Here is a 23,032-nt window from a genome sequence, read left to right on the forward strand (position 1 = left end):
TACACTAAAAATGCTTTTTAATATATTAATAGTTTTTGAGCCCGGACAATACCCTGAATTTTCATATGTATTAAAAATAGTGAATGATATTAAAAATACTTACATATTAAGACATGTATTACAATACTTTTTTGATTAACTACCTATTAATTAATTTTGAGATCACTTTTAATATATACTCTGTAGTATATATATAGATTTATACGAGTATATAGTATTTAAAAAAAATAAAATGAAATTGAGTCATCAAATCTGAGTAATCATACAGATTACAAATTAAGGGTTACATTGAAAAGGTCAAGCCCAGACAAATAATACTCCCTCCATATCGTAATATAGTTCTGATTTGTGGTTTTTCACTGTATTTAAGAAGTACTCCAAATCAATATTGGAAACTCGAACTTATCTGAATTACATAATTACAAAGGTTGACTTTTAGTGGGTTCTAATTTTATTTTTCAAATTCTCATTTTAGTTCCTGGAGATCGTCATTTCGTGGAATTCTGCCTCCAAATTCAAGGTATGTAGTCTCATATTTGTATCAATTTGTTGAAATTCATCATGATTGAATAGTACCAAAATTCTACTGAAATTTTGTTGGCTCAATATATTCAGAAATTGAAATCATTTAATTCAGTTAATTAGAATTTAATTTGAAGAAATTGAACTTTCAGGAAAACTTAAAGTGTTATTTCACCAGGAATTATGGGTATTTCCCTGATTTTCCTACCATATGTGAGAGCTTGTTTTTGCCTCGTTGCTCATTAATGGAACTGTTGTTATGTTTTTTTTTTTTTTTTTTTTTTTTTTTGAGCTAAACGAATTTTGTTTATCTGGGATATAATAGTCTTTTCAAGTACCAGTGTAGGGGTAAATACGTTTTTTTTATGTATTAGTTGAGAGTCCTTACTAAACAGTAAATGCAAGTTGCAAACAGTGATTGGACAGCTCACCAAAAGTACCGAATAAATGACTCAATATATTTACAGAAATGCCACCAGATTAACAAAAATTCGTTTATCTGGCAAATAAACTTGTATTTGCCCTTTTTTTTATTTATTTCATTTAGCTCAAGGAAATGTAATTGAGTTAAATTTGATGATAGAATTCAGAAGGGAGCCCTAGTTAATCTTCAAGATAAATCGATCATTTATCTAGTACTAATAATTATGTAAATAAATCAACACAATATTCCAGTCAGCCGAATATTTTCGTAAATAAATCAACATTTGTAGAACTTGTGTTTAATTAAAGTTGTTTACTTAGTAATTATTTACATTCACAGAAATGCTACTAGTAAACATTTTTTTTCATCATGAAGATCAACTTGTACTTTCTCAGAAAGAGAAAACCCCATTTAATCTCGATAAGTTTGGTTGATTATGGTCATATAACTCATCTTGCTCCTAGAAATGTTACCTGCATGTTTTAATTGATTATGCTAAGATTGTTCTCTTGAGGAAGGGATATGTGTAGAGTATAGAGTGATTTCTTGAGCTAATTATTTTTACATAATATATTACTCTTGCTTTAGAATTACTATTAGAGATTCCATTCTATTCTTTTATATTTATGTAAAAGTTTTGTGAACAAAAATGTATCTACTTTCAATCTTTGGGTTCATTTGGTTTGATCAGGTGCTTGTACGGTTTCAATTTCGTGCTCAAAGAAACAAAAGTGACCACGAGATGGATCACATTAGTAAGCTACCAGATGCACTGCTTTGCCATATCTTAACTTTTGTGCCTACAAAACTTGCTGTTGCAACTAGTGTATTGTCTAGAAGATGGGTCTCTATTTGGACTAAAGTTCCTGTGCTAGACTTTACCAAGCTTCCTAGGACCGTGTCTGATAAGGACTGTGAGAGATATAAATTCATGAGTTTCATAGATAGTGTTCTGCTTAACAACGACGTACAATGTCTGCAACGTTTTCACTTTGAAATACTTAAAGATTTTGGAACCGTCCATGTCAACACATTGATCAATTCTGTACTGAAACGTGGAATTTGGGAGCTTTATCTGATTAAAGATGATTGGGGTTACCAAATAAACTTATGCGCCTGCCAGTGGACTTATTTGCTCGTCAGACACTTAAGGTGTTGAAGCTAAGGGGTACTTTCGAAATCAATGTTTGGTTGAGCTTGCATCTACCAAAACTTGACTCTATACCTTTATGAATCGAGGTTTGTAGGTACAGATGTGATGAAGATTCTTACTTCAGGTTGCCCTGTTCTTAAAGAGCTGATGATTAATTATTGTGAAGGCATAAATGAGCTATATATAGATTCTCTGACCTTGGATAAACTGAAAATATGTAATGAGAACCAATTTATTGCTGTCAAAGCGCCAAATATTAGATACCTTGATATAGCTGTTGATGGGTCGAAATATGAAGTAAGCAACCTTAGTTCACTTGTTGAAGCCAGGATTTGCTTAGGTGATTATGAATACGAACCTTGGAAACTTGAACTTATCAGAAGAATCTGTAATGTGCAGACTCTGTGGCTATCACAGTCTACTGTTGAAGTACGTCTCCTAACCCTTAATCATCTGGATGATTGCGCTATTTCTAGTTACATTCTATAATTTACACTATGTTTTACAATGATCATCTTTCATTTTGCAGTTGTTTGGGCATGTTAGTGAGAATGAGCTCCCCATGTTCCCAAACTTGACTCATCTGGAGATTGAATTTGAACATTATGTTCCAGATGCTAAAATGTGCTCCTAAGCTAACACATTTAACTGTGGATGTGGTAAGCACGCTATTTCGCTGTGTATTGTTTTCCATCTACAGAATCTATGTCTATGAATGCATGTCTTTCATTTTATTGACAGTACCTTATGTGATTTTGTGTATTGATTGGCAGAAGCGGTCATTAACGGATAACAATCTCCCATTTCCATCTGAAATCGTACCTCCATGTATTTCATCCATTTCAAATGTTGAGATTCAAAGATTCTCTTGTTTGGAAATTGACACAAAACTGGTAATGTACATCTTAAAGAATGCAATGGTGTTAAAGGAGTTGAAAATACACATGCATTGTGCGAGCATGAAACGTGAAAGGGATGCATTCAAGCAGCTACTAAGCTTTCCTAGGATCTCCTTTTGCGAAGTCATTATTTGTTCTTTCTGTGAATCAGAAACATTGCCCCTTGATTTCCCAACTCTGTTTTTTTGAAAGGAAGTGTCACAGGGACAATTGACTTTCCATCTCTCATCAATAACCTCAGTATGTGGAATAATTAACTCCAATGTCCTCATTTGGAGGGAACTTTAATGTTTTTAATGTTTATGAATGTGATTGAAGACAATATGCACTCTGTACATCTCTTGTTGCAACTTGTAGTTTTTTTTTTTATATATTAACTAAATGTTCATTTTTAAGGTTGTGTCTAGCAATTATGTGATATATGATGATGTTGTTCATTTTTAATATACTAAATGTTCCAGTCAAAATATATATATATATATATATATATATATATATATATATATATATATATATATATATATATATATATATACACACACACACACACACACTAAATGTTGTCGATTGTTCATTTCTTTTACGTATTCATTTTTTATTATTGAATGTTCACTTTTGTAGTGCTCATATTTTTTTACTAAATGTTTATTTTTTAGGGAGTGGTGCAGCTAAGACTTATTGCTAATTTGAACCTATTTATGATACTTTGATTTGATATGAACTTATATTTTATTATCTAGTTTGAATGTTTGATACTCGTATGCACTTATTTTTTTGATCTATATTAATTTGACCAAACTTTGACCTTACATATACGATAATCTATAAAGAAAAAAAATTATCAAGAGTGGTTATGTTAGATTAGTAAAAATATATGTGGTAAATTTATTTTTTAATAATGTTTATATTTATTACTATGTATACTTTTTTATATTTATTTTTATTACGAAATTTAAATTATAAAATCTCAGTAAATTAATAAAATATATTTTTCTTACTGTAATAAACAAAGAAGTAATAAAATCTCTTGAAATAAGATAAACTAAACATGACCTAATACGTAAATTGAATTTTTAAAGACTAAACACTAAAATTGACTTGACACCAAACACGTCCCATTAAAGCAGTTAGATATAGAGTAGTGATCTTAGAAAAGTAGGAAGTGGCAACTAGAGGTGTCAATTTGGATAACCGAATGGAGTTTGGGTCGGTTCTATTCGGGGCGGTCTGTTCGGGTCGGATATGTTCGGGTCAAAATTATTCTTTTAATTCGGATCGGGTCGGGTTGGGTCAAATTCGGGTCGGATCAAACACAGGTCATGGTCTATCGAGTCCGTGTCGGATATAGGTCGGGTCAACTCCAAATCGGTTCATGTTCTGTTTGGATAAATTCGGATAGGGTTCAAAACGGGTTTAACTAGGTTAATTTTGGGTCGGATGAATTTGGGTCGGATTGATTTCGGTTTGGATGATTTCGGTTCGGTCAAGTTCGGTTTGATTAAGATAAGGTCAATCCATTGATTCATTAATTGTTCAATTTCAATTCAATTCCTTTCTGTGTTTGGCTGGGTTTTTATCGAGTTGACTCAATTCATATCCAAGTAAGGTTATTTTTAAATTAGAGTTATTATTGAGTTTTTACCTTATTATTGGGTCAATATCAAGTCATTCATGTATCATATTTTTTATCGAGTCGAAAGAAGAGGTATTAATGTTCAAATATAACAAATTATTTGTAGCAAATTTTAGATGAGACGAATGTAAAGCTTATAAAGTAATTTTACATAATTTGTATACATGAAGTAAACTTGTTACTGCGGATTATTTCTTTGTAGTAAAAAACGTTAACTTAATTATTAAGAGTTAAGCATAAAGGAAGGACCTTACTTTTTACATTTTTTACTTTTAAGGACCTCCAACTTATTTTTTCACCTTTAAGGACCTGTGGTTAGTTTTCCGGTAAGTTAACCCACCTGAGCTCCAACCAAAAAGTGAAGTCCTTCAAATTGAAAACTTAAGTCCTTCAAATACAAATGTTAAGTCCTTGGAGCATTTAAATTCATCAAAAACTTAATACTTTGGTTTCAACATATTGTAACTTTCAAGTTAATAATCCATGCATGATTGAAATTAATCGAAATCAATCATATTTGACTCAAATTTTCAGCTGATTAATTTGCATTATTTTTTTGAGATGGAAAAATCAATTACAAATAAAAAAAATTAGTACTAAGCAACACTCTCAAATATACACACAGATCCATCAAAACAACACTCAATTCAATCCAAAATTAACCTCAAAGTATAACACGAATTTAAAAAATAAAATCTAATTTTCAAAATCAAAGAAAGAAACAGAATGTTAACCCATTACTAATTGAATCAAATTAAATAACAAAAACATAAACTAAAAAAAAAAAGTACAAATTTGAGTTTTAGATCCTATTGAAAACAAAATTAAAATTGAATGACAAAAACAAACCTCAAAATCGATAGAAGAAACCAAATTATGAAAAAACAAAATACAAAAATTTCGACCTAAATTAAGATCGGATAAATAAAGCTTGAACTAAATTCTACCAGTTACTGATTGAAGAAGAAGAACAAGGACCTCAATGACTACGCCTTTGAAAGTATTTATAAATCGAAAATTATAAATAAAAATAAAAAAAATTCAAGGAAAAAAAAATAAACAGAGGAGAAGGGATTTGATTTGTAATCATATACCATACAACATTTAAAAAATCATCAACGAACTTGAATCATACCACTACGGCACTACGTATAATTATTTTTTTTCAATTAGTTTACAAACGGTCAAAAGAATTGCAAAGTTATTAATGAACATTGAAGAATCAAAGACGGGCAATAAATTCTGCTACCCATAAATGAAAGATTGAAAGTTAAAATGAAAAAAAAAAGTTGTGAATTAAAAATAAATAAATAAACAGAGGAGAAGGAGTTTAGGAAGAGGAGAGAGAAATAGCAAGGAAGAAAAATACATTGTATATGTGTTCAATTAACCAAGGCTTAACTCACCTTGGGTTAATTGTTGATAATTGTTATCGAAAAATAAATGTTAGGTCATTAAAGGTGAAAAAAAAAAGTGAGAGCTCCTTAACGGTGAAAAATATGAAAAGTGAAGTCCTTCTTTTATGCTTAACTCACTTATTAATAATTAGTAAATATAGTACGAGTAGTATAAGAACTTGAATAAAAAGGTCAATAATTAATTATGGTCGGGTTCAATTCAGATCGGGTAAAAATCAAGTCGAGTTGAAATCGGGTCGGGTTAATATCAGTTCGGGTCAAAACAGATCGGATTAGATCGGTTATTTGTCGGGTCAATTTCGGATCGGATTGAGCTCGGGTCGGATCAAATCGGTTCGGTTTGAGTTCAGGTCGGCTCAAATCGGATTCATGTTGAGTTCAGGATCAAATCGGTGTCGGGTTAAGTTCAGATTCGGGTTGAGTTCAATTCGATTACAGATCGGGTTTGGGTCTTGAATTTATCAGATCAAATCGGATCGGTTATAGTTTAAAATGGATAGTTTTTTTCCGGGTCGGTTCAGTTTTGATACCTCCGGTGGCAATCACCCTAACTTTAGTGGCGGGACGACATCACGACATTTCATTGGATTTCAAAACCCTAAATTTGGTGCTTCCAATTATTTCAAAAATCTCATTTTAATCCGCCGGAGATCGACATTTCGTGGATTTCTCATTTCTGTCCCAAATTTAAGGTATGAAATCTCATCTTTGTATTAATTTCTAGAAATTCATCATGATTCAACAGTACCAAATATTGAAATTTAGTTGGCTCAGTGTATTTAGAATTCAAAATATGTTACTGTATGAATTAGAATTTCATCTAGTGTTTATTCAAGTTCCATGAAAATTAAATGGTTATTTCATGGGGTATTTGCTTGAATTTTCTACCATATGTGAGTGCTTGTTTTTGCCTCGTTGTTAATTTATAGAATTGTTGTTATTGGTTTCATATAACTCAAGGTTTTGGAATTAAGCTCAATTTGATGTTAGAAATCAATACCAAGTTGGTATATAAACTTTAACTAGCTTTTGGACCCGTTCTACGCACGGGTTATGCTTAAGTTATAAATTTATTTGAAACTTTACAAATTATCTTGTCACCAAAAAAAAAAAAAAAAAAACCCTTTTACAAATTATTTGAATAAATTATTTTATCGTCTTTTGACATATTATAATATTTTATGAATTAGTGGCAATAGACTAATAGTTGTAGAAAAAATGGCTTAAAATCGTAAAATCATATCTCTATCGCATGATATATTAATCAACAATTTGTATAAAAAACTAATTTGTAAATACCAAACACTTATTATAATTTTACAATTTTTACATCAAATGTGAAGGCATGATATTCTTCTTTAGTCTTTACCAATATATGTCTCTTATATTGCGCTTAATATCTTCAAAATTAAAGCCCCATGACACGCAAACAATGTCATCCCATGGAATTTCTATAGTATTCTTGCCACCTCAATATTTCCCTTTTCAATCATCATCGTCATTGTTGTAGAAATTTCACATAGAATTTTGAGAGATGTTTCTCTAATTTTTTTAGTTTTTGAAACTTAATGAGTGTGAAAAAATCTTTATTGAAAATTTGTATTTATATAAGAAGAGGGGGAAGATAAGGGGTCAAATTAAAGAAATGAATTATGAATGTGAATAAATTGAATTGATAGATGGAATAATGAGAAGAGGTGAAGGTTTAGGAAATTTAATTTGTTATTGAATTAAAATAAAGAATACAAAATATAAAAGTTATTGAGAAATAAAGGGGGAGATGAAGAGAGAATTTCTTTAAAAACATAAGGAGGGAGAATGAATAAAGAAAGGTGAGAAAGAATGATGACATGTCTCAATTTTGGTTTGTGTTTTTAAATACTAAGTATAGATAATTGAAAATTACAAGTTCAATTGGAGCCACTTTCTAAGAGAATTAAGAAAAGATACTTTTTTTTAATAATTGTAATTGAGCAAATTTAAAACAATGCCGACTTTTCATTTTTACTCTCAGGAACGTTACCTGCATGTTTTGACTGATTATGCTAAGATTGTTCTCTTAAGGAAGATATATGTGTAGGTAAGAGTATAGAGTGAATATATTCCTCTTGCTTTCGTGTTGCTATTCGAGTTTTCATTTTATTCTTTTGTAGTATTTGTAAAATTTTCGTGAACAAAAGTGTATCTACTTTCAAACTTTGGATTCGTTTGGTTTGATCAGGCGCTTGTACGGTTTCAATGTCTCGCTCAAAGAAACAAAAGTGCCTTGAAAGTGACCACGAGATAGATCACATTAGTAATCTACCGGATGCTCTGCTTTGCCATATCTTAAGTTTTGTGCCTACGAAACTTGCTGTTGCAACTAGTGTATTGTCTAAAAGATGGGTCTCTATTTGGACTAACATTCCTGTGCTAGACTTTACCAAGATTCCTATGACCGTGTCTTATAAGGATTGTGAGAGAAAAATTCATGGGTTTCATAAGGAACGTCCTGCTTAAGAATGACATAACATGTCTGCAGCGTTTTCACTTTGAAATACTTAGGGTTTTGAGACCGTCCATGTCAACCCATTGATTGATTTCATATTGAGACGTGAGATTTGGGAGATTTATCTGAATAAAGCATTGAGTATACCATATAAACTTATGCGCCTGCCAATGGACTTATTTGCTCGTGAGACGCTTAAGGTGTTGAAGCTAAGGGGTACTTTCCAAATCAATGTTCCATGGAGCTTGCATCTACCAAACTGGAGACTCTATACCTTTATGAATCGAGGTTTGTTGGTAACAATGTGATATAGATTCTCACGTCAGGTTGCCCTGTTCTTAAAGAGCTGATGATTGAATATTGTAAAGAAATAAAAGAGTTATCTATAGATTCTCTGACCTTGAATAAACTGAAAATACATAATGAGAGCCTACTTATTGCTGTTAAAGCACCAAATATTAGATACCTTGATATAGATGTTGAGGGGTCGAGATATGAAGTAAGCAACCTTAGTTCACTCGTTGAAGCCAGGATTTGCTTAGGTGATGATGTACCTAGTAAACAACCTTGGAAACTTGAATTTATCAGAATCTCTGATGTGCAGACTCTGTGTCTATCAAATTCTACTGTTGAAGTAAGTCTCCTAACCCATAGTCATCTGAATGATGGTGCTGATTTCTGGTAACAATCTAGAATTTACATTATGTTTATAATCATTATCTTTCTCTTTGCAGCTGTTTGGTCATTTTAGTGAGAATGAGCTCCCCATGTCTCCGAACTTGACTCATTTGGAGATTGAAATTGAAAATAGTATGTTCCAGATGCTAAAACTTGCTCCTAAGCTAACACATTTAACTGTGGATGTGGTAAGCACGATATGTATTGGCATTACCTTAAGTGATTGTTCATTTACAGGATCTATGTCTACGAGTGCATGCCTTTCATTTTATTGACATTACCTTATGTGATTTTTTGTATTGATTGTCAGTGTCGCTTATTAGATGATGACGCTCTCCCATTTCCATCTGAAATAGTGCCTCTTATTTCATCCATTCAATATATTGAGATTCAAAGATTCTATTGTTTGGAAGAGGACACAAAACTAGTAATGTACATTTTGAAGAATGCAATGTTGTTAAAGGAGTTGAAACTACACATGCATCGTGTGAGTTTGAAACGCGAAAGGGATGCATTCAAGAAGCTACTAAGTTTTCCTAGGGTCTCCTTTTGCGAAGTCATTATTTGTTCATCTTGTGAATGGGAAACATTGCCCCTTGACTTTCCTGCTATCTCCCCTCAATAATCTCAGTAAGTAGAATAATTAATTCGAATGTTCTCATATGGAGGGAACTTTAATGTTTATGAATGTGATTGAAGACAATATATACTCTGTAGTCTGTACTGTACATCTGCTTATTACAACTTTTACTTTTTTTTTTTTTTTTAAAAAAAATTATTCTTATTTCAGCTTTGATGCATTACTGATGTTATCTTCATAACATTTAACTCCTAGCCATCTATTTGTAGAATTAAGCTCTTATTTTGTGGTTCTGATTATTTATGTTGCATCTTATTTTGTCAGGAAAAATATTATTAACAAAATGAATCTACGAAAAAAAAAAAAAAAAAGTTTGAAATTATAAAACCTCAATCTTGACACCTCTTTCATATGGAGGCTTTTGTTTGACCATTGCTTGAATTTAGTCCTTGGAAACGCTTTACACTATATTTGGATAACAATAGTGAATGGAAAGCGATGGAAAGAAAAAGTAAGAAGAGAAAGGGAGGTAAGGGGAGGGAGAGAGTTACTTTATAATTTTCTTCTAAATCTCCCTAGCAATGGAGGAATTTTGTTTATGAAAAATGGAAGCTCCATTTCCTTTCCCATCAATTGTCCGATGTCTATTCAAACAAGCTAAGAAACATGTGTGAGTAATTGAACATACTAATTGAACTAATTGAACCTACTACCACTTCTTTAGAATTGGTTCGATAACTAATTGAACATACTAATCATTCTAGACTAACCACTTCTTTAGAACCAACGTCCAAACTAACATGGTCAACTTAATTTGAATTTTTGGATATTCTAACCGAAAATTTTTTAAATACCAAAGTATTCAATATTTTAATTTGTTTTTAATAAAACCGAAAAATAATTTGTTGATTAAAAAATTATCAACAAATAATGTACGAGTATATCCAATCCAGCCATTAGTGTTCAAATAGCTCTTCAAATATTTCACATCGGAATTTGATTATTTTCAAATTAGATTTTTCTCAATCTGAAATTAGAAGGTACCCGATTCAGTCACTTTCGAGACGGATCTACGTCACGGCCTACGTTTACCACAGACAGTCTTTCCATTTTCAATTCAGATAAAGAAAACTGTACTCGTCAATTAATCAAACCCCCCAAATTAGACACTTCTACTCTTCCTCCTAACCCCCAAAAATAAAAAAATAAAAATAAAATTTCAAAAGATTCTTCCTTATTATATATTCTCTCCATAAGATTGCGTAGAATTTGCCCAATTTGGAGGGAAATTAACGTATTATTATATTTCATTCTATATTCATTGTATGAGCTTAATTAAGCGGTGGCGTAAATCGTCGGCGAAAATTGTAATGGCGGAAGAACTCAGAACGGCGGCTGCTGCTACTGCCACCGCAACCGGCGCTGCTACGGCGGCTCAAACGATGGTGGATTCTAATGGTCGGAAGAAGTGGACGTGGCCTTCTCTCCTCCGTTGGATTCCTACCTCTACCGATCATATCATCGCTTCTGAAAAACGCCTTCTTTCTCTGGTCAAGTAATTGCCAATTTCTCTCTCATCCGATTTAATTTGGGTTTTTGTCGTTTTTATGTTTTGATTTTATGATTTTAGTTTACCCCATTTGTTGAATTTGATTAAAATGGGTTTAATTGTGTTTTTTTGATGATGGGTTGTTAGGGTTTTTAGTAATTGATTGGAAATTTTGCTTTGTGATTTTGTTGGATTGGAAAATTTGTTATTTCTTGAATTTATAATGATCATTTATTTCCCAATTTGGAAAAGCATCTGGGTTTTGAGGCTTTTTTTTTTTTTTTTTTTTTCCATGAAATTTGGATGATCATTTATATATAGCTTTGGTTCATAAATCATAATTTGATGATTATAACTGTAATTTATGAAGTTCAAGGTAGAGTGAAATGAATTGAATTGGTGTCTGGGAGTAATCATGTTATTCTTCTTAATTGTGTAGGAAGAGAGGTATTACTTAAGAGTGCATTTTGCAATTTGTTGTCCAGTTCATTCTATGAGATGATATGACATCTCGGGTTTTAATGAGTTTGGAATCGTATGTTTTAATGTATGTATTTGGAAATTTGCCTAATGGGGTTTGATCATTTGTTCTATTTCAGGACACCTTTTGTGGTGGAACAAGTGAATATAGGCTCCGGTCCACCTGGTTCTAAGATTAGGTGGTTTCGATCTGCAAGTGATGAACCTAGGTTTATAAATACCGTTACTTTCGACAACAAAGATGAAAACTCCCCGACAATTGTTATGGTTCATGGATATGGTGCTTCACAAGGCTTCTTCTTCCGGAATTTTGATGTCTTGGCCCGTCAATTTAGGGTCATTGCTATTGATCAGCTTGGGTAAGTATTTAATTATTTGTTTATATGTTTGTTATTGATCACATCAATCTTGTGTTAGCTTAAATCTGTGGTAGTTGTAAAAGCATTGGTCTACATACCAATCTTTTTAAGGATTTGACTATGTGAGTGATATCAGTTCGGTTGTCTTTCCTTTCCATTCATATTCTTGACAGTGAGAAAGATTTCATTTGTTATGTCAAAGGAAGCATGGTCATGAAATGAAAATCATACATACAAACCTATGTGAATTTCTCCTTCCATTGTTCTGTGTGCTGAATTTTCTTTAATGAGTGCAGAGATATTTTTGTTAAAGTTGGTTACTTTTGTTGATCTCAAACATACATAGGTCACAATGTTCATGAAAGCGACGAGTATCCTTGTGCTGCAGTCTCCATTAAATTGTGACTTAATATACACGAAAATTTTAGAATGTGGGTGAATAAGTGGAAAACCTACCTCAGAAATTGGACAGAATAATAAAAGTGGCTGATTCATTTGCCCTTTCTGCACCCCATCACTCTCTGTTGGGGTGGATCAAGCTGGATTAATTTTCATATACGTAGTATTTTTTTGCTTCATTGTTTAATTTCTTGCCTTGCAGTTGGGGTGGATCAAGCAGGCCTGACTTTACTTGCAAAAGCACTGAAGGTTAGTCATGTTTCTTGCTTGTCGATACTTGAAAGGTTAATTGCTTATATTGTTATATGACAGTCCCTTATTATGTTTGTGGTAATACAAGCAGTATAAATGTCATTGCATTTTCTCTTTAGCTGATTGCAGCTGCTGTAATCTTGGAAAACGCGAGTCTTTTCTAATGAATTTCATTTCTTTTTGCGTTGCAGAAACTGAAGCATGGTTTATTGACTCTTTCGAGGCATGGCGAAAAGCCAAGAATCTTGATAGCTTCATTCTTCTTGGCCATTCTTTTGGGGGTTACGTTGCTGCTAAATATGCTCTTAAGGCAAGGGATTTATTTTTTCCATTCTTCAACTTGGAATTTTCAGAGAACTTCAGGATTATTTTTTCTTATCTAAAGAATTCGTAATTTTTGTTTGTGTAGCATCCTGAGCATGTTCAGCATTTGATTTTGGTTGGACCAGCGGGAGTTTCTGCGGACACGGATATGTCAGAGCGTTTGACCCAGTTTAGATCAACGTGGAAAGGAGCTGTCTTGAATCATCTCTGGGAATCCAATTTTACTCCTCAGAAGCTTGTGAGGTGATTTTACTTATAGTTTTCTTAATGAATCTGTTGATATTAAACTAGTAATTACAGGGCATCAATCATGTTTATTAATGCTCTCTAAGTCCTGTACAAAGAGTAATGCAAATTGTAAATATGATCTCCTTATGCAACTTTTTTTTTTTTTTTTTTTTTTTTGAGTGAACCTTTAGAGAAATAGAAACATGATGAGCTGGTATACATATATGATATATCTAAAGATTCTACTATGGTGTTGAGTTTCTTAATATGCATGGTGCGTTATGCAGGGGGTTAGGTCCATGGGGGCCAAATCTTGTCCATAAATATACAAGTGCTAGGTTTGGTTCATATGGAACTGGTGAATTGTTGAGTGAAGAAGAATCAAAATTGTTGACAGGTAATTTCACATAAGATTTGCACTTACAAAGTAAATTACCTATTAGCTGATTCTAATTTAATGTATCTTTCTGTTTAGATTATATGTACCACACACTAGCAGCCAAAGGTAGTGGAGAGCTGTGCCTTAAATACATATTCTCATTTGGAGCGTTTGCTCGGAAACCGCTTCTTCATTGGTTGGTGCCTTTCTGTGTTCCTCTTCTTCACTCTCAATTAATTCCTTCCCCCCCCCCCCCCCAAACAACAACAAAATATATGCAGGAACGGTATTGGTCAGTCATATGTATGCTCATTGTTCAAAGGTTAATAACAGTAAATGTCCTATATCAAGATTTACTTCTCCCCTTATTCAGAAATATATTAACTCCACCATTCCCTTCACTCTGTAGTAGTGAACATACCACTGATCTCTTCCATAGATGACAAAAGAAATATAATTCGTTTTTGTAGAAGTACAAAAACAAAGTGTTACGAGTAGTTATAAACTTATAATCTTTAATATGCAGACGGACATGACAATGACAGAGTACATAAGAATTGCTAGGCATACACTGTATTGCTTTGCATTCTAAACCTGTCATTCTGATGGAAATGGGCTCACTATTTTGTGATGGCTTACTGCCTGAAAAAAAAAAGAAAGAGAGAAGAAATAAACAAAAGCTCTATTCTGGTTGAAAGAGCTTCTTGACTGAAGTATATGAACACCTTTTCTTCTTTCAATGCAGCGCATCAGAATGGAAAGTACCAACTACTTTTATCTATGGTTATCATGATTGGATGAGCTACCAAGGGGCCCAAGAAGCCCGTAAGCATATGAAAGTCCCTTGTGAAATCATTAGGGTTCCGGAGGTATGTCACTCTCTTTGTTTCTTCCCCCCTCCGAGCCCCCGGGGTTATCTGTATATTGAAAGCAGTGATATTTATGCAAATTTGCAAGCATACATGGGTGGATGAGCTGCAATATTTGTTGGCATGGGATCTTTGTAATCTCATTTTTATTTTATTTTTCCATTGCAGGCCGGGCATTTTGTTTTCATAGACAACGTAAGCGGGTTCCATTCGGCTGTTTTTCATGCTTGTCGCAGATTTCTGTCATCAGATCCTGATAATGAATCTCTTCCAGAAGGTTTAACTTCTGCTTAATATTGAACTGTATGTTGTAGCTTTATCATTTTTGTGTCCTGCTTGTAGTAAATACTACCATGTAATTTGTTTACCTGTAAAAACTTACTCGTTCATGGTAGTGAATTTACTACCGTGTATTTTTTTTTGCTCTGTTACAGAGTGATGCTATATATTATAGAATACGAACCATTCTTTCACTTGTTGCTCCCTACGTTTCGTCTTTGGTGATTCTCTCATGTATTTGTGAATATTGGTCAATAAAGCATGGTTTACTTACCCCTAAGGCCCGCCTGGATTGAGGGTATTGGGCTGTAAAAATTAATGGGGTAATGAGTATGGACTTAAAGGGCCCGCCTGGAATGAGGTTTATCAATTAGCCCAATAAAAATTCCTCCCATTTTGAGGGTAATACATTACCCACACCCCCCCTAGTGTATCAATTCACCCAGTAATAAAGCCCAACCTATTTTTCATCTCTTTCTTTCCTCCTTTTACCGTTCATCATTTTCATTGAAATTTACTCCAACCTTCTTTCCTACATGACATTAATCTGCATGCAACCTTCCAAATCCAAATAAATTATTCATTGTTTTTTAATTAGGTATTCAATTTTGTTTTTAATTTCAATTTTTTTTTTTTTAGGAAAAAACCAATCATCCTCTGATCTTTGATTTGAAATCATAGTTTTTCCTTCTAATTTTCGTGTTTGTATTTCAATAATAATAAAAAATATTAAATTCAATTTTTTTTTGGATCTTAAATTCAATTTTCGTGTTTGTATTTCTATATTGATTTACCCATTTCTATGTTTCCCTCTTTTTGCAACCTGTTCCTAGATTCACTTTCTTCCTCCTTCAATACCCATGAAATTGCAATATGAACCATGAAATTGCAATATGAATTCGATTTGTTTTCAGATTTGGTATGTAAAATGATTTTTTTTTTTTTTTTTTAATTCAATAATTTATTAAATCCAATTTTCCTTTATTATGAGTTTACCCTAACTTTGACCTTGATTTTGTAAGTGATTTTGTTGAAAAAAATGTAAAGATGTGATTTGTTTGTTTTGACTTCTTCATAATATTGTGATGAATTTTATGTTTGTAAATCAGATTTTAATTTTATGATTTTATTGGATTTTAGATTCAAATGATTTTTTTAAGGAAAAAAAATTATAGCAGAAGGAGAATGTGCAGAGCAGGACTAGCAGTGTGAGTGCTCTGTATAATACCAAACACAAGAATAAGTTACCCTTGTAATGCGTTATCTTGTGCCAAACCTACTATAAATGAGTCCCCTTAACAGTTTCCCTCCATTAATTACTTCCCCCTAACAACTCCCCTCCTAATCATTATCCCCCTAACAACTCCCTTTAATCCAGGCAAGCCCCTAATGTTTATTTACTTCTAGGGAGTGGCATACCTTAGTACTTAACGAGGTTATACATTTTTTTTTCCCCTTGATACTTATTTTAAGAATTTAGTGATCCTTTTCCTCTGTGCAGTCCGATTTCATTTTTCTTAAGAAGTGTTGCTACTTTTCTAGAATTTATGTTACTTTCTATGATATGTCGAAAATTAATTGCATTTCTATGCAAAGAATCACTTTTTAGAAGCGAATAAGCAACAATTTCATTTATTCATAAGTAGAAAAGGGTCAAAACCTTCCACATTTCATTGTATGCTAGGTTTTGAATTGAACTCACGAACCCTTATATGAACTTATCGATCCTAATCTAGCCCTTAACTTATTACATCGGCAACTCAATACTCATTAAGGTAAAAAAACAAAACCGAGTTGGTCGTCCCACTCTTATTAGCACCCTTAACCTTATAGTCAAATCCAGCTCCTTTGAGTTGTACATGTCAAAATCCATTTGGCAACACAGTAAATGAATATAAGATGATGATGGATCTGTATCTAGTAGAAACTGTATGTACATGTGTATATACTGAAATAATGAACCCTACTTTGGTTCAAAGAGTTAATGTCGTTTTGAACGTCTTCTACCTGGAAAACGACATGCATGGTTAATTGCTGTAATATTGTAGCTGACCCTGTCTATAAGACTATATAGCTAGGTTCCTGCAATTGTTGTCATCTTTACATTCTTGACTAAAATGTTGTCAGTGAAAATATTGCGTTTATTTATGAATGTCGTACCACTGCTTATTTCTTGCATTTGTCACATGCTTTTCTGTTTTCTGTTTTCTGTTTTTCACCGTGCAACTGTTACTTTCACCACAAATGGCTTTGTTTGGATTCTGGAATAGTGGTGAGATGAGTTAGGGAGAAACATAGGAAGCATCTTGTTGAAAGGAGGAAGCAAATTGAAAGTGTTTTCCATGCGACATGAGGTTTTATCCATTTATCATTCTTATATCAATCAAACAGACACTTTATACTTCAATACATTCAAGTAATATGGTTTTATCATGTTATATTAAAACAACTTGATTTATGTGTGATGTGCTAGATGCTCAACTAAATGTACTACTCCGTATATCCTTGTTTATTGTTTGTAACCCCAAAGGCCGTAACCTTTTTAAAACTTATCTATTGATGAGTTCTATTTTTTTGAAGAACATTGATGAGTTTATGATTACCCCATTTTATTAATGGTATTAAATTAATTTCTTTATATATGTTGTTGATAACCTTATATAATTATATGAATGTAATTAATGTTGCATAAATATTGTTATATTCGTATGAGGATAAATTTTTAGTGTTGGATTTGTGGTGAAAAGTGAAGCTTAAAAGGATCTCAAACACAAGATTGAAGTAGTTTTTTTTTTTTCAACTGTAATTTCTTACATATTCAGAATATATTTTGTTAAATTTTCATGGAATTTTAAATACAAAGAAGACGGACAAAATAAAGACGGACCCCTTTATTTGTCATCTTATACAAGCATTTTTTTATGCTCTGACGTCTTCACGGGTCCCTAAAAACTATCCTCTCTCTTTCTCAATAAAATAAAATAAAATAATTAAATTAAAGTATAAAAAAGTTGCTGTATTAACGGCTACTTTTCTTTTATATTCCACGTGGCTTTTCCACTTTTGGCGGGATTATATATATTTTCTTTTTGTACCCAACAAATTTTCCAGATTTTCTGAATTCTCGGGTTCAATTCCTTTGACTGATGCTGTAATGCAGAAGACTATTTAATGAAATACTCAACTTTTTTTTACCAATTAATTTACCTCAACTTGCAACATAATAAAATTAAATTTACTTAATTAAATACTCTATATAGACACATAAAAATTCACCATTACATTTTGTTAAAATTGAAACAAAATCACATCATCAGAATTTTTTTTTACCAAAACAAAGTTGGTTGGGTGATCAACTTTTTTCTTTCCTAGGTTACCCGGCAGGGGAAGGAAGTGAGGTCGGATCCGCGGAGGACGGGATATCGGGTCCTACCCGACAACCCTCGAGCATGAATACGATATCACCCATAGACGGTCTTTCACTCGGGTCGGGTGCTGTGCAAAGGAGGCCTACTTTGATCCCAAGTAAAAATTCTTCCCACTCGGATGATTCAGGGTCTAGTTCGAGCAAACCCGGGTCGATTAGCTCGGATATTTGACCTGTTTGCAACTGTTTCTTGACCCATTTTACAATATCTTCATCTTGCTCAAACATAATGGGTTTTTTCCCTGTCAAGATCTCTAGCAAAACAATCCCAAAACTGAACACATCCCCTTCTCTTGATACATGACCTGTTAACACCACTTCTGGAGCAACATATCCAAGTGTTCCGATTGGCGGTGTTGATGTTGAGGCTTCGATTGGCGTTGCAATTGTCAATCTGTCTAGACCAAATTCTGATATATGTGCTTCAAAATCAGCATCAAATAACACATTTTGAGGCTTGATATCACCATGAACCATATCTAAGGAGTGCAAGAATGTGATCCCACGAGCAATCCCAAGCGCGATTAAGTGCCTCATTGGCCAATTCAGGACATATCCATCATGGTGTGATGCTTCTTGCAGAAGAGTAGCCAAGTTGCCATTAGGCATGTAGTCATAAACTAGGAGTCTTATGTCAGGTGGACCGGCATAATACCCTCTCAACACGGTGATGTTCCGGTGCTTCACTTTCCCGAGCATCTCAGCCTCCTTCTTGAAGCCTCTATCATCAAGGAATCCATCAGGTAATCGTCTGATTGCGAGGACCATTCCATCAGCAAAGGAGGCCTTGAACACCATCCCATACTTTCCTCTGCTTAGAACATTTTCTTCATCAAATTGCCTTGTTGCTTCTAAGGCCTCTGCCAATGTAATCTTACTAGTGAACATGACAAGTTTTGGGACACCATTTTCGCTGCTGCTTCTACTTCTTTCTGCTCCAGAGCTTTTTCTCGGTGGGCTAGGTTTCTTCTCTGCCCCGGCTGCCTTGCCTTTGAGCTTCTCACGCAAACGTAGGAGGCTAATGATGTAACCACAACAGCATAATGCTAGGAAAATAAGCCCAGCAAGTGCAACACCAATAATCAATATCAACTTCTTCATTTTTCTCCGTCTCACATAAGAGCATTCCTTCTTCAATGGATACCCACACAGCTTTCCATTGTCTGCAAACACTGAAGGATCACTGAAGAGAGAACCTAGAGTTTTCGGGATTTCTCCTTCAAAATGATTCGAGGATAAATTAAGGCTCTGCAAGCTTGATACATGGGTTAGATTTTCGGGGATGGAGCCACTCAAATTGTTTGATGAAAGATCAAGCATTCTAAGGTGTAGCATTTTTGATATTGAGCCTGGAATAGGCCCTGATAAATGGTTAAAATCCAAGACCAACTTTTGCAAATCAGAGCATTTGGAAATATCCTTTGGTATATTACCATCCAAATTATTATGACCCAAATCAAGCTCCTTCAAATGAGATAGCCTTGACAAAGAATTCGGAATATTGCCCACCAAACGATTCCTTGCAAGTTCAAGTACTTGTAACTCTGAACAATTGCCAAGCTCAGGTGGAATTTCACCCGAGACCCGGTTATCTGATAGAGAGAGGACATTCAGGGACCGGAGGAAGCCAAAAGTCGCCGGGATATCACCAGATAAAGAATTGGAGCTAAGATTCAAGTACCTCAAACCAACTAAACTACTAAAACCCTCAATAATATCCCCATGTAAATCATTCTCCTGCAATGCAACAGCCTCCAAATTGGGCAACCCAAACAATTCAGCAGGAAAATTCCCAGATAATCTCTGTTTGCTCAAATCTAAAACTCTTAGCCTCATCAAACTCCCAATGCTACTCGGAATCGAACCCGAAAACCCACAATGACTCAAATTTAACACCACTAAACTCTTCAAATCACCCACTTCTACTGGAACATGCCCAGAAAAATTGTTAAAACTGAGGTTCAAAGTGGTCAAATTAGTGAGTTGAAGCACCTCATTTGGGACCACTCCAGTCAATTCATTTTCACTCAAATTCAACACTTCCAAACTCTGGATACTCCCAACATCAAAGTCAATGAAACCCAAAAATCTGTTTCTTCCTAATGACAAAACCCTCAAATTACTCAAATTCTGAAAAATTTCTGGAATTTTCCCAGAAAATTGATTCCCTTCAAGATCAAGAACCCTCAACATACTACATTGTCCTAATTCCTTAGGAACTTGACCAATTAATGAATTATTAGCCACCCTAAACTCCTCTAAATTCGTCAAATTTCCAAAATTCGTAAAAAGTGAACCAGTGAAGAGGTTCCCAGAAAGATCTAAAACCTTCAACGTTGGAATATCCGCCACCCAATTCGGAAACTCGCCAACAATGCGGTTCCCGTGAAGGTCTAGGACCTCTAATCCACTACTAAATGTACACCCATTTGGCGGCTTTGCAATTCCCGTGAGGGCATTGAACCCCAAGAAAACGAATCGAAGCGACCGAGGGTTGGACACATTACAAAACACAGAGGCAGGGACTACACCAGAAAGTTTATTGGAGGTAAGAGAAAGTACCTCCAACTCCGGCATTACACCAATGGTCGCCGGAATATTACCGGAGATGAAATTATCCTCAGCAGAAATATGAACAAGCGATGTACAATTCAGTATCGCCGAAGGAAGAGTACCCACTAAAAGATTCGAATCCAACCACAAGTATTGCAGCCGTTTAAGCGCGCCAATGCTGGTGGGTATCTCTCCGGAGAACCTATTCGACGAGAGGTTAATCAGCGTCAGCTGCAGGCTCTCCGAGAAATTCGCCGGAACCCGTCCGGAGAAGTTGTTGAACGATAGGTCGAGCACCCGGAGACTGGATGAGATTCCGCCGAAGATTCTGCCCGACAGGTCGTTACCGGCGAGATTAACGACCTGGAGATTACTAAGCGAGAGAATCCCCGGCGGAACATCGCCGGAAAGGGAATTATTATGAAGGTAAAGAGCACGAATAAGAGAAAGTTCGGTAAAAGATCTCGGAATAGACCCATGAAAGTGGTTTGAGTGGAGACTTAACCGCTGCAACTGCCGTAACTTCCCAAGCTCCGGCGAAATAACACCGGTGAGCTGCAACCGTGGAAGGCGGAGCTGATTGACTCTGCTAAAGTAACAGCCAACTCCACGCCAGTCACAAGGGGCTAATGGGGTGGACGCATCCCAGCCGTCTAATACACCAAGTGGGTCATTTAGATTGCGCTTGAAGGCGAGCAGTGAGTCAACCTCCGTCACCGTAGCGCCGGAAAAAATGGTGGCAAAACCAAAGGTGAGAGTGAGGGAGAGAAGAAGAAAAATAGCCGTTGCCATAAAAATGAAGCATAAAGAAAAAATGGTGGGATGAAAATGCAAGGAATGAATTATAGTATTATGGAATTATAGAAGGAGAATAATAATTGATGGTTTTTCATTTCATAGTTTTTTTTTATTTTTTTATTTTTTTTATTGTTGATGGTGTTTTTTTGTGGGTTTTGGGGGATGCGAAGTTAGGAGAATGGAGCGTATGTTGCTTTTTTAGTAGAGTATAAGTGGACTGTCAAATTTCTGCCTGTTTTTTTAATCATACATGCTTTTTCTTACTCCCTCCATCTTTTTTTAAATGTATCACTTTGACAATTACACTATTTACATACTATGCTTGATTTAATTTTTACAGCTTTAAAAAATAAATAAATGTTATTATATAATATATTATTAGATTTGTCATAATGTCTAGTTTCATGACATAATTTTGTTACAATTTTTACTAATACACAATTAAAGATATTAATGGTCAAAGTAGCGTCTCGGCAAATGTGTCGGTCAAACTGATGCATATTAAAAAAAAAAAAAAAAAACAAAAGGAGTATTATTTATTCACTCTTCATTTTTTTTCCCAAAAAAAATCATGTAAGAGGCATTAAATAAATACAGTAAATTATGTTTCTTCAAAAAAAAAAAAAAAAAAAAAAATGAGTATGAGGAATACTAGAAACTAGATCAGTAGATGAATGCCATATTGCCATATCGGCATATCCTAAGAGGGAGGGTACTACTCCGTTTTAAGGATGGAATTCTTGATTTTTCGGGTTTGTTATTGTCTGGATAGATTTGACAAGGTTGACTTGTATTTTGTCATTGAATTGAATTGTTTTAGTCCAAATTTGTTTGAAAATGGGTTTTTGCATGTATTAATGTTAATGAGACCTAGAATTTAGCTAAAATGGTCCAAAAGTAATAAGGATGATTAATATGGAGTATTGATTGAAAGACTTTTTTGTCAAATTTCACTTAAACCAATTTTAAAAACCAACCTAGAATCCTACCCATCTAAATTCCAAACTACTAGTAATTACTCTTTTAATTTGGCAACAACCTTCTTTAATCTGGAGTATGAGGCTGTCAAACAATTTGTTTCGTGTAGCTATTGTGTGGTAGGTGCTATGACTTGATGAGATATGCATTATGAGTATTATTACCTCTTTTGAGCGTAGTAATATGGTCTGATACATTTCATTTGGTTACATCAAGATATTCAAGACATAATTTTTATTTTACAAAACAAGTAAAAAAAAAAAATGACCATTACATAGTATGTAATTTAAGAAACCTACTTAACAAAAATTGAAATTAGAAAATAAACTTTAAATTTATACGAACATCTTATGATTAAGTAAA

The 23,032-nt window shown here is 33.9% G+C and overlaps 5 protein-coding genes across 5 annotated transcripts; 4 read left to right on the plus strand and 1 right to left on the minus strand.

The window, feature by feature from the left end:
- Positions 1-404: 404 nt before the first annotated feature.
- Positions 405-3,347, plus strand: LOC145585457 (F-box/LRR-repeat protein At4g14096-like). Its single transcript, XM_081642156.1, has 4 exons — positions 405-520; positions 1,638-2,528; positions 2,629-2,758; positions 2,873-3,347. Exons 2-3 carry the CDS (start codon positions 2,205-2,207, stop codon positions 2,731-2,733), a joined length of 429 nt encoding a protein of 142 aa, XP_081498282.1. The 5' UTR covers positions 405-520; positions 1,638-2,204; the 3' UTR covers positions 2,734-2,758; positions 2,873-3,347.
- LOC145584358 (F-box/LRR-repeat protein At3g58940-like) lies at positions 1,596-2,105 on the plus strand. The gene has a single exon (XM_081641217.1). It carries the CDS (start codon positions 1,596-1,598, stop codon positions 2,103-2,105), a length of 510 nt encoding a protein of 169 aa, XP_081497343.1.
- A 4,940-nt stretch (positions 3,348-8,287) lies between the features above and the next one.
- LOC145584359 (F-box/FBD/LRR-repeat protein At1g78750-like) lies at positions 8,288-9,840 on the plus strand. The gene is made up of 5 exons (XM_081641218.1): positions 8,288-8,434; positions 8,594-8,753; positions 8,864-9,171; positions 9,272-9,403; positions 9,526-9,840. The coding sequence occupies exons 1-5, from the start codon at positions 8,288-8,290 to the stop codon at positions 9,838-9,840; spliced, it is 1,062 nt and encodes a 353-aa protein (XP_081497344.1).
- A 1,097-nt stretch (positions 9,841-10,937) lies between these two features.
- Positions 10,938-15,107, plus strand: LOC145585458 (putative 1-acylglycerol-3-phosphate O-acyltransferase). The gene is made up of 9 exons (XM_081642157.1): positions 10,938-11,350; positions 11,944-12,183; positions 12,785-12,831; positions 13,026-13,144; positions 13,244-13,401; positions 13,674-13,783; positions 13,862-13,961; positions 14,511-14,634; positions 14,803-15,107. The coding sequence occupies exons 1-9, from the start codon at positions 11,121-11,123 to the stop codon at positions 14,926-14,928; spliced, it is 1,254 nt and encodes a 417-aa protein (XP_081498283.1). The 5' UTR covers positions 10,938-11,120; the 3' UTR covers positions 14,929-15,107.
- A 3,085-nt stretch (positions 15,108-18,192) lies between these two features.
- LOC145585459 (uncharacterized) lies at positions 18,193-21,760 on the minus strand. Its single transcript, XM_081642159.1, has one exon. The coding sequence runs from the start codon at positions 21,683-21,685 to the stop codon at positions 18,287-18,289; it is 3,399 nt and encodes a 1,132-aa protein (XP_081498285.1). The 5' UTR covers positions 21,686-21,760; the 3' UTR covers positions 18,193-18,286.
- Positions 21,761-23,032: the final 1,272 nt, after the last annotated feature.

This window comes from Chenopodium album, chromosome 16 (assembly GCF_948465745.1).
Source record: "Chenopodium album chromosome 16, dcCheAlbu1.1, whole genome shotgun sequence".
Lineage (NCBI taxonomy): Eukaryota > Viridiplantae > Streptophyta > Magnoliopsida > Caryophyllales > Amaranthaceae > Chenopodium > Chenopodium album.

Bases quoted from the DNA above. Each gene is read 5' to 3' on its own strand.
- LOC145584358 (XM_081641217.1), top strand. From the start codon at position 1,596: ATGTATCTACTTTCAATCTTTGGGTTCATTTGGTTTGATCAGGTGCTT.
- LOC145585457 (XM_081642156.1), top strand. From the start codon at position 2,205: ATGAAGATTCTTACTTCAGGTTGCCCTGTTCTTAAAGAGCTGATGATT. The intron at 2,529-2,628 runs GTACGTCTCCTA...TTCATTTTGCAG, and splicing joins TATCACAGTCTACTGTTGAA to TTGTTTGGGCATGTTAGTGA.
- LOC145584359 (XM_081641218.1), top strand. From the start codon at position 8,288: ATGTCTCGCTCAAAGAAACAAAAGTGCCTTGAAAGTGACCACGAGATA. The intron at 8,435-8,593 runs GTCTCTATTTGG...TGAAATACTTAG, and splicing joins GTGTATTGTCTAAAAGATGG to GGTTTTGAGACCGTCCATGT. The intron at 9,404-9,525 runs GTAAGCACGATA...ATTGATTGTCAG, and splicing joins CACATTTAACTGTGGATGTG to TGTCGCTTATTAGATGATGA.
- LOC145585458 (XM_081642157.1), top strand. From the start codon at position 11,121: ATGAGCTTAATTAAGCGGTGGCGTAAATCGTCGGCGAAAATTGTAATG. The intron at 13,145-13,243 runs GCAAGGGATTTA...TTGTTTGTGTAG, and splicing joins CTGCTAAATATGCTCTTAAG to CATCCTGAGCATGTTCAGCA. The intron at 14,635-14,802 runs GTATGTCACTCT...TTTCCATTGCAG, and splicing joins AAATCATTAGGGTTCCGGAG to GCCGGGCATTTTGTTTTCAT.
- LOC145585459 (XM_081642159.1), bottom strand. From the start codon at position 21,685: ATGGCAACGGCTATTTTTCTTCTTCTCTCCCTCACTCTCACCTTTGGT.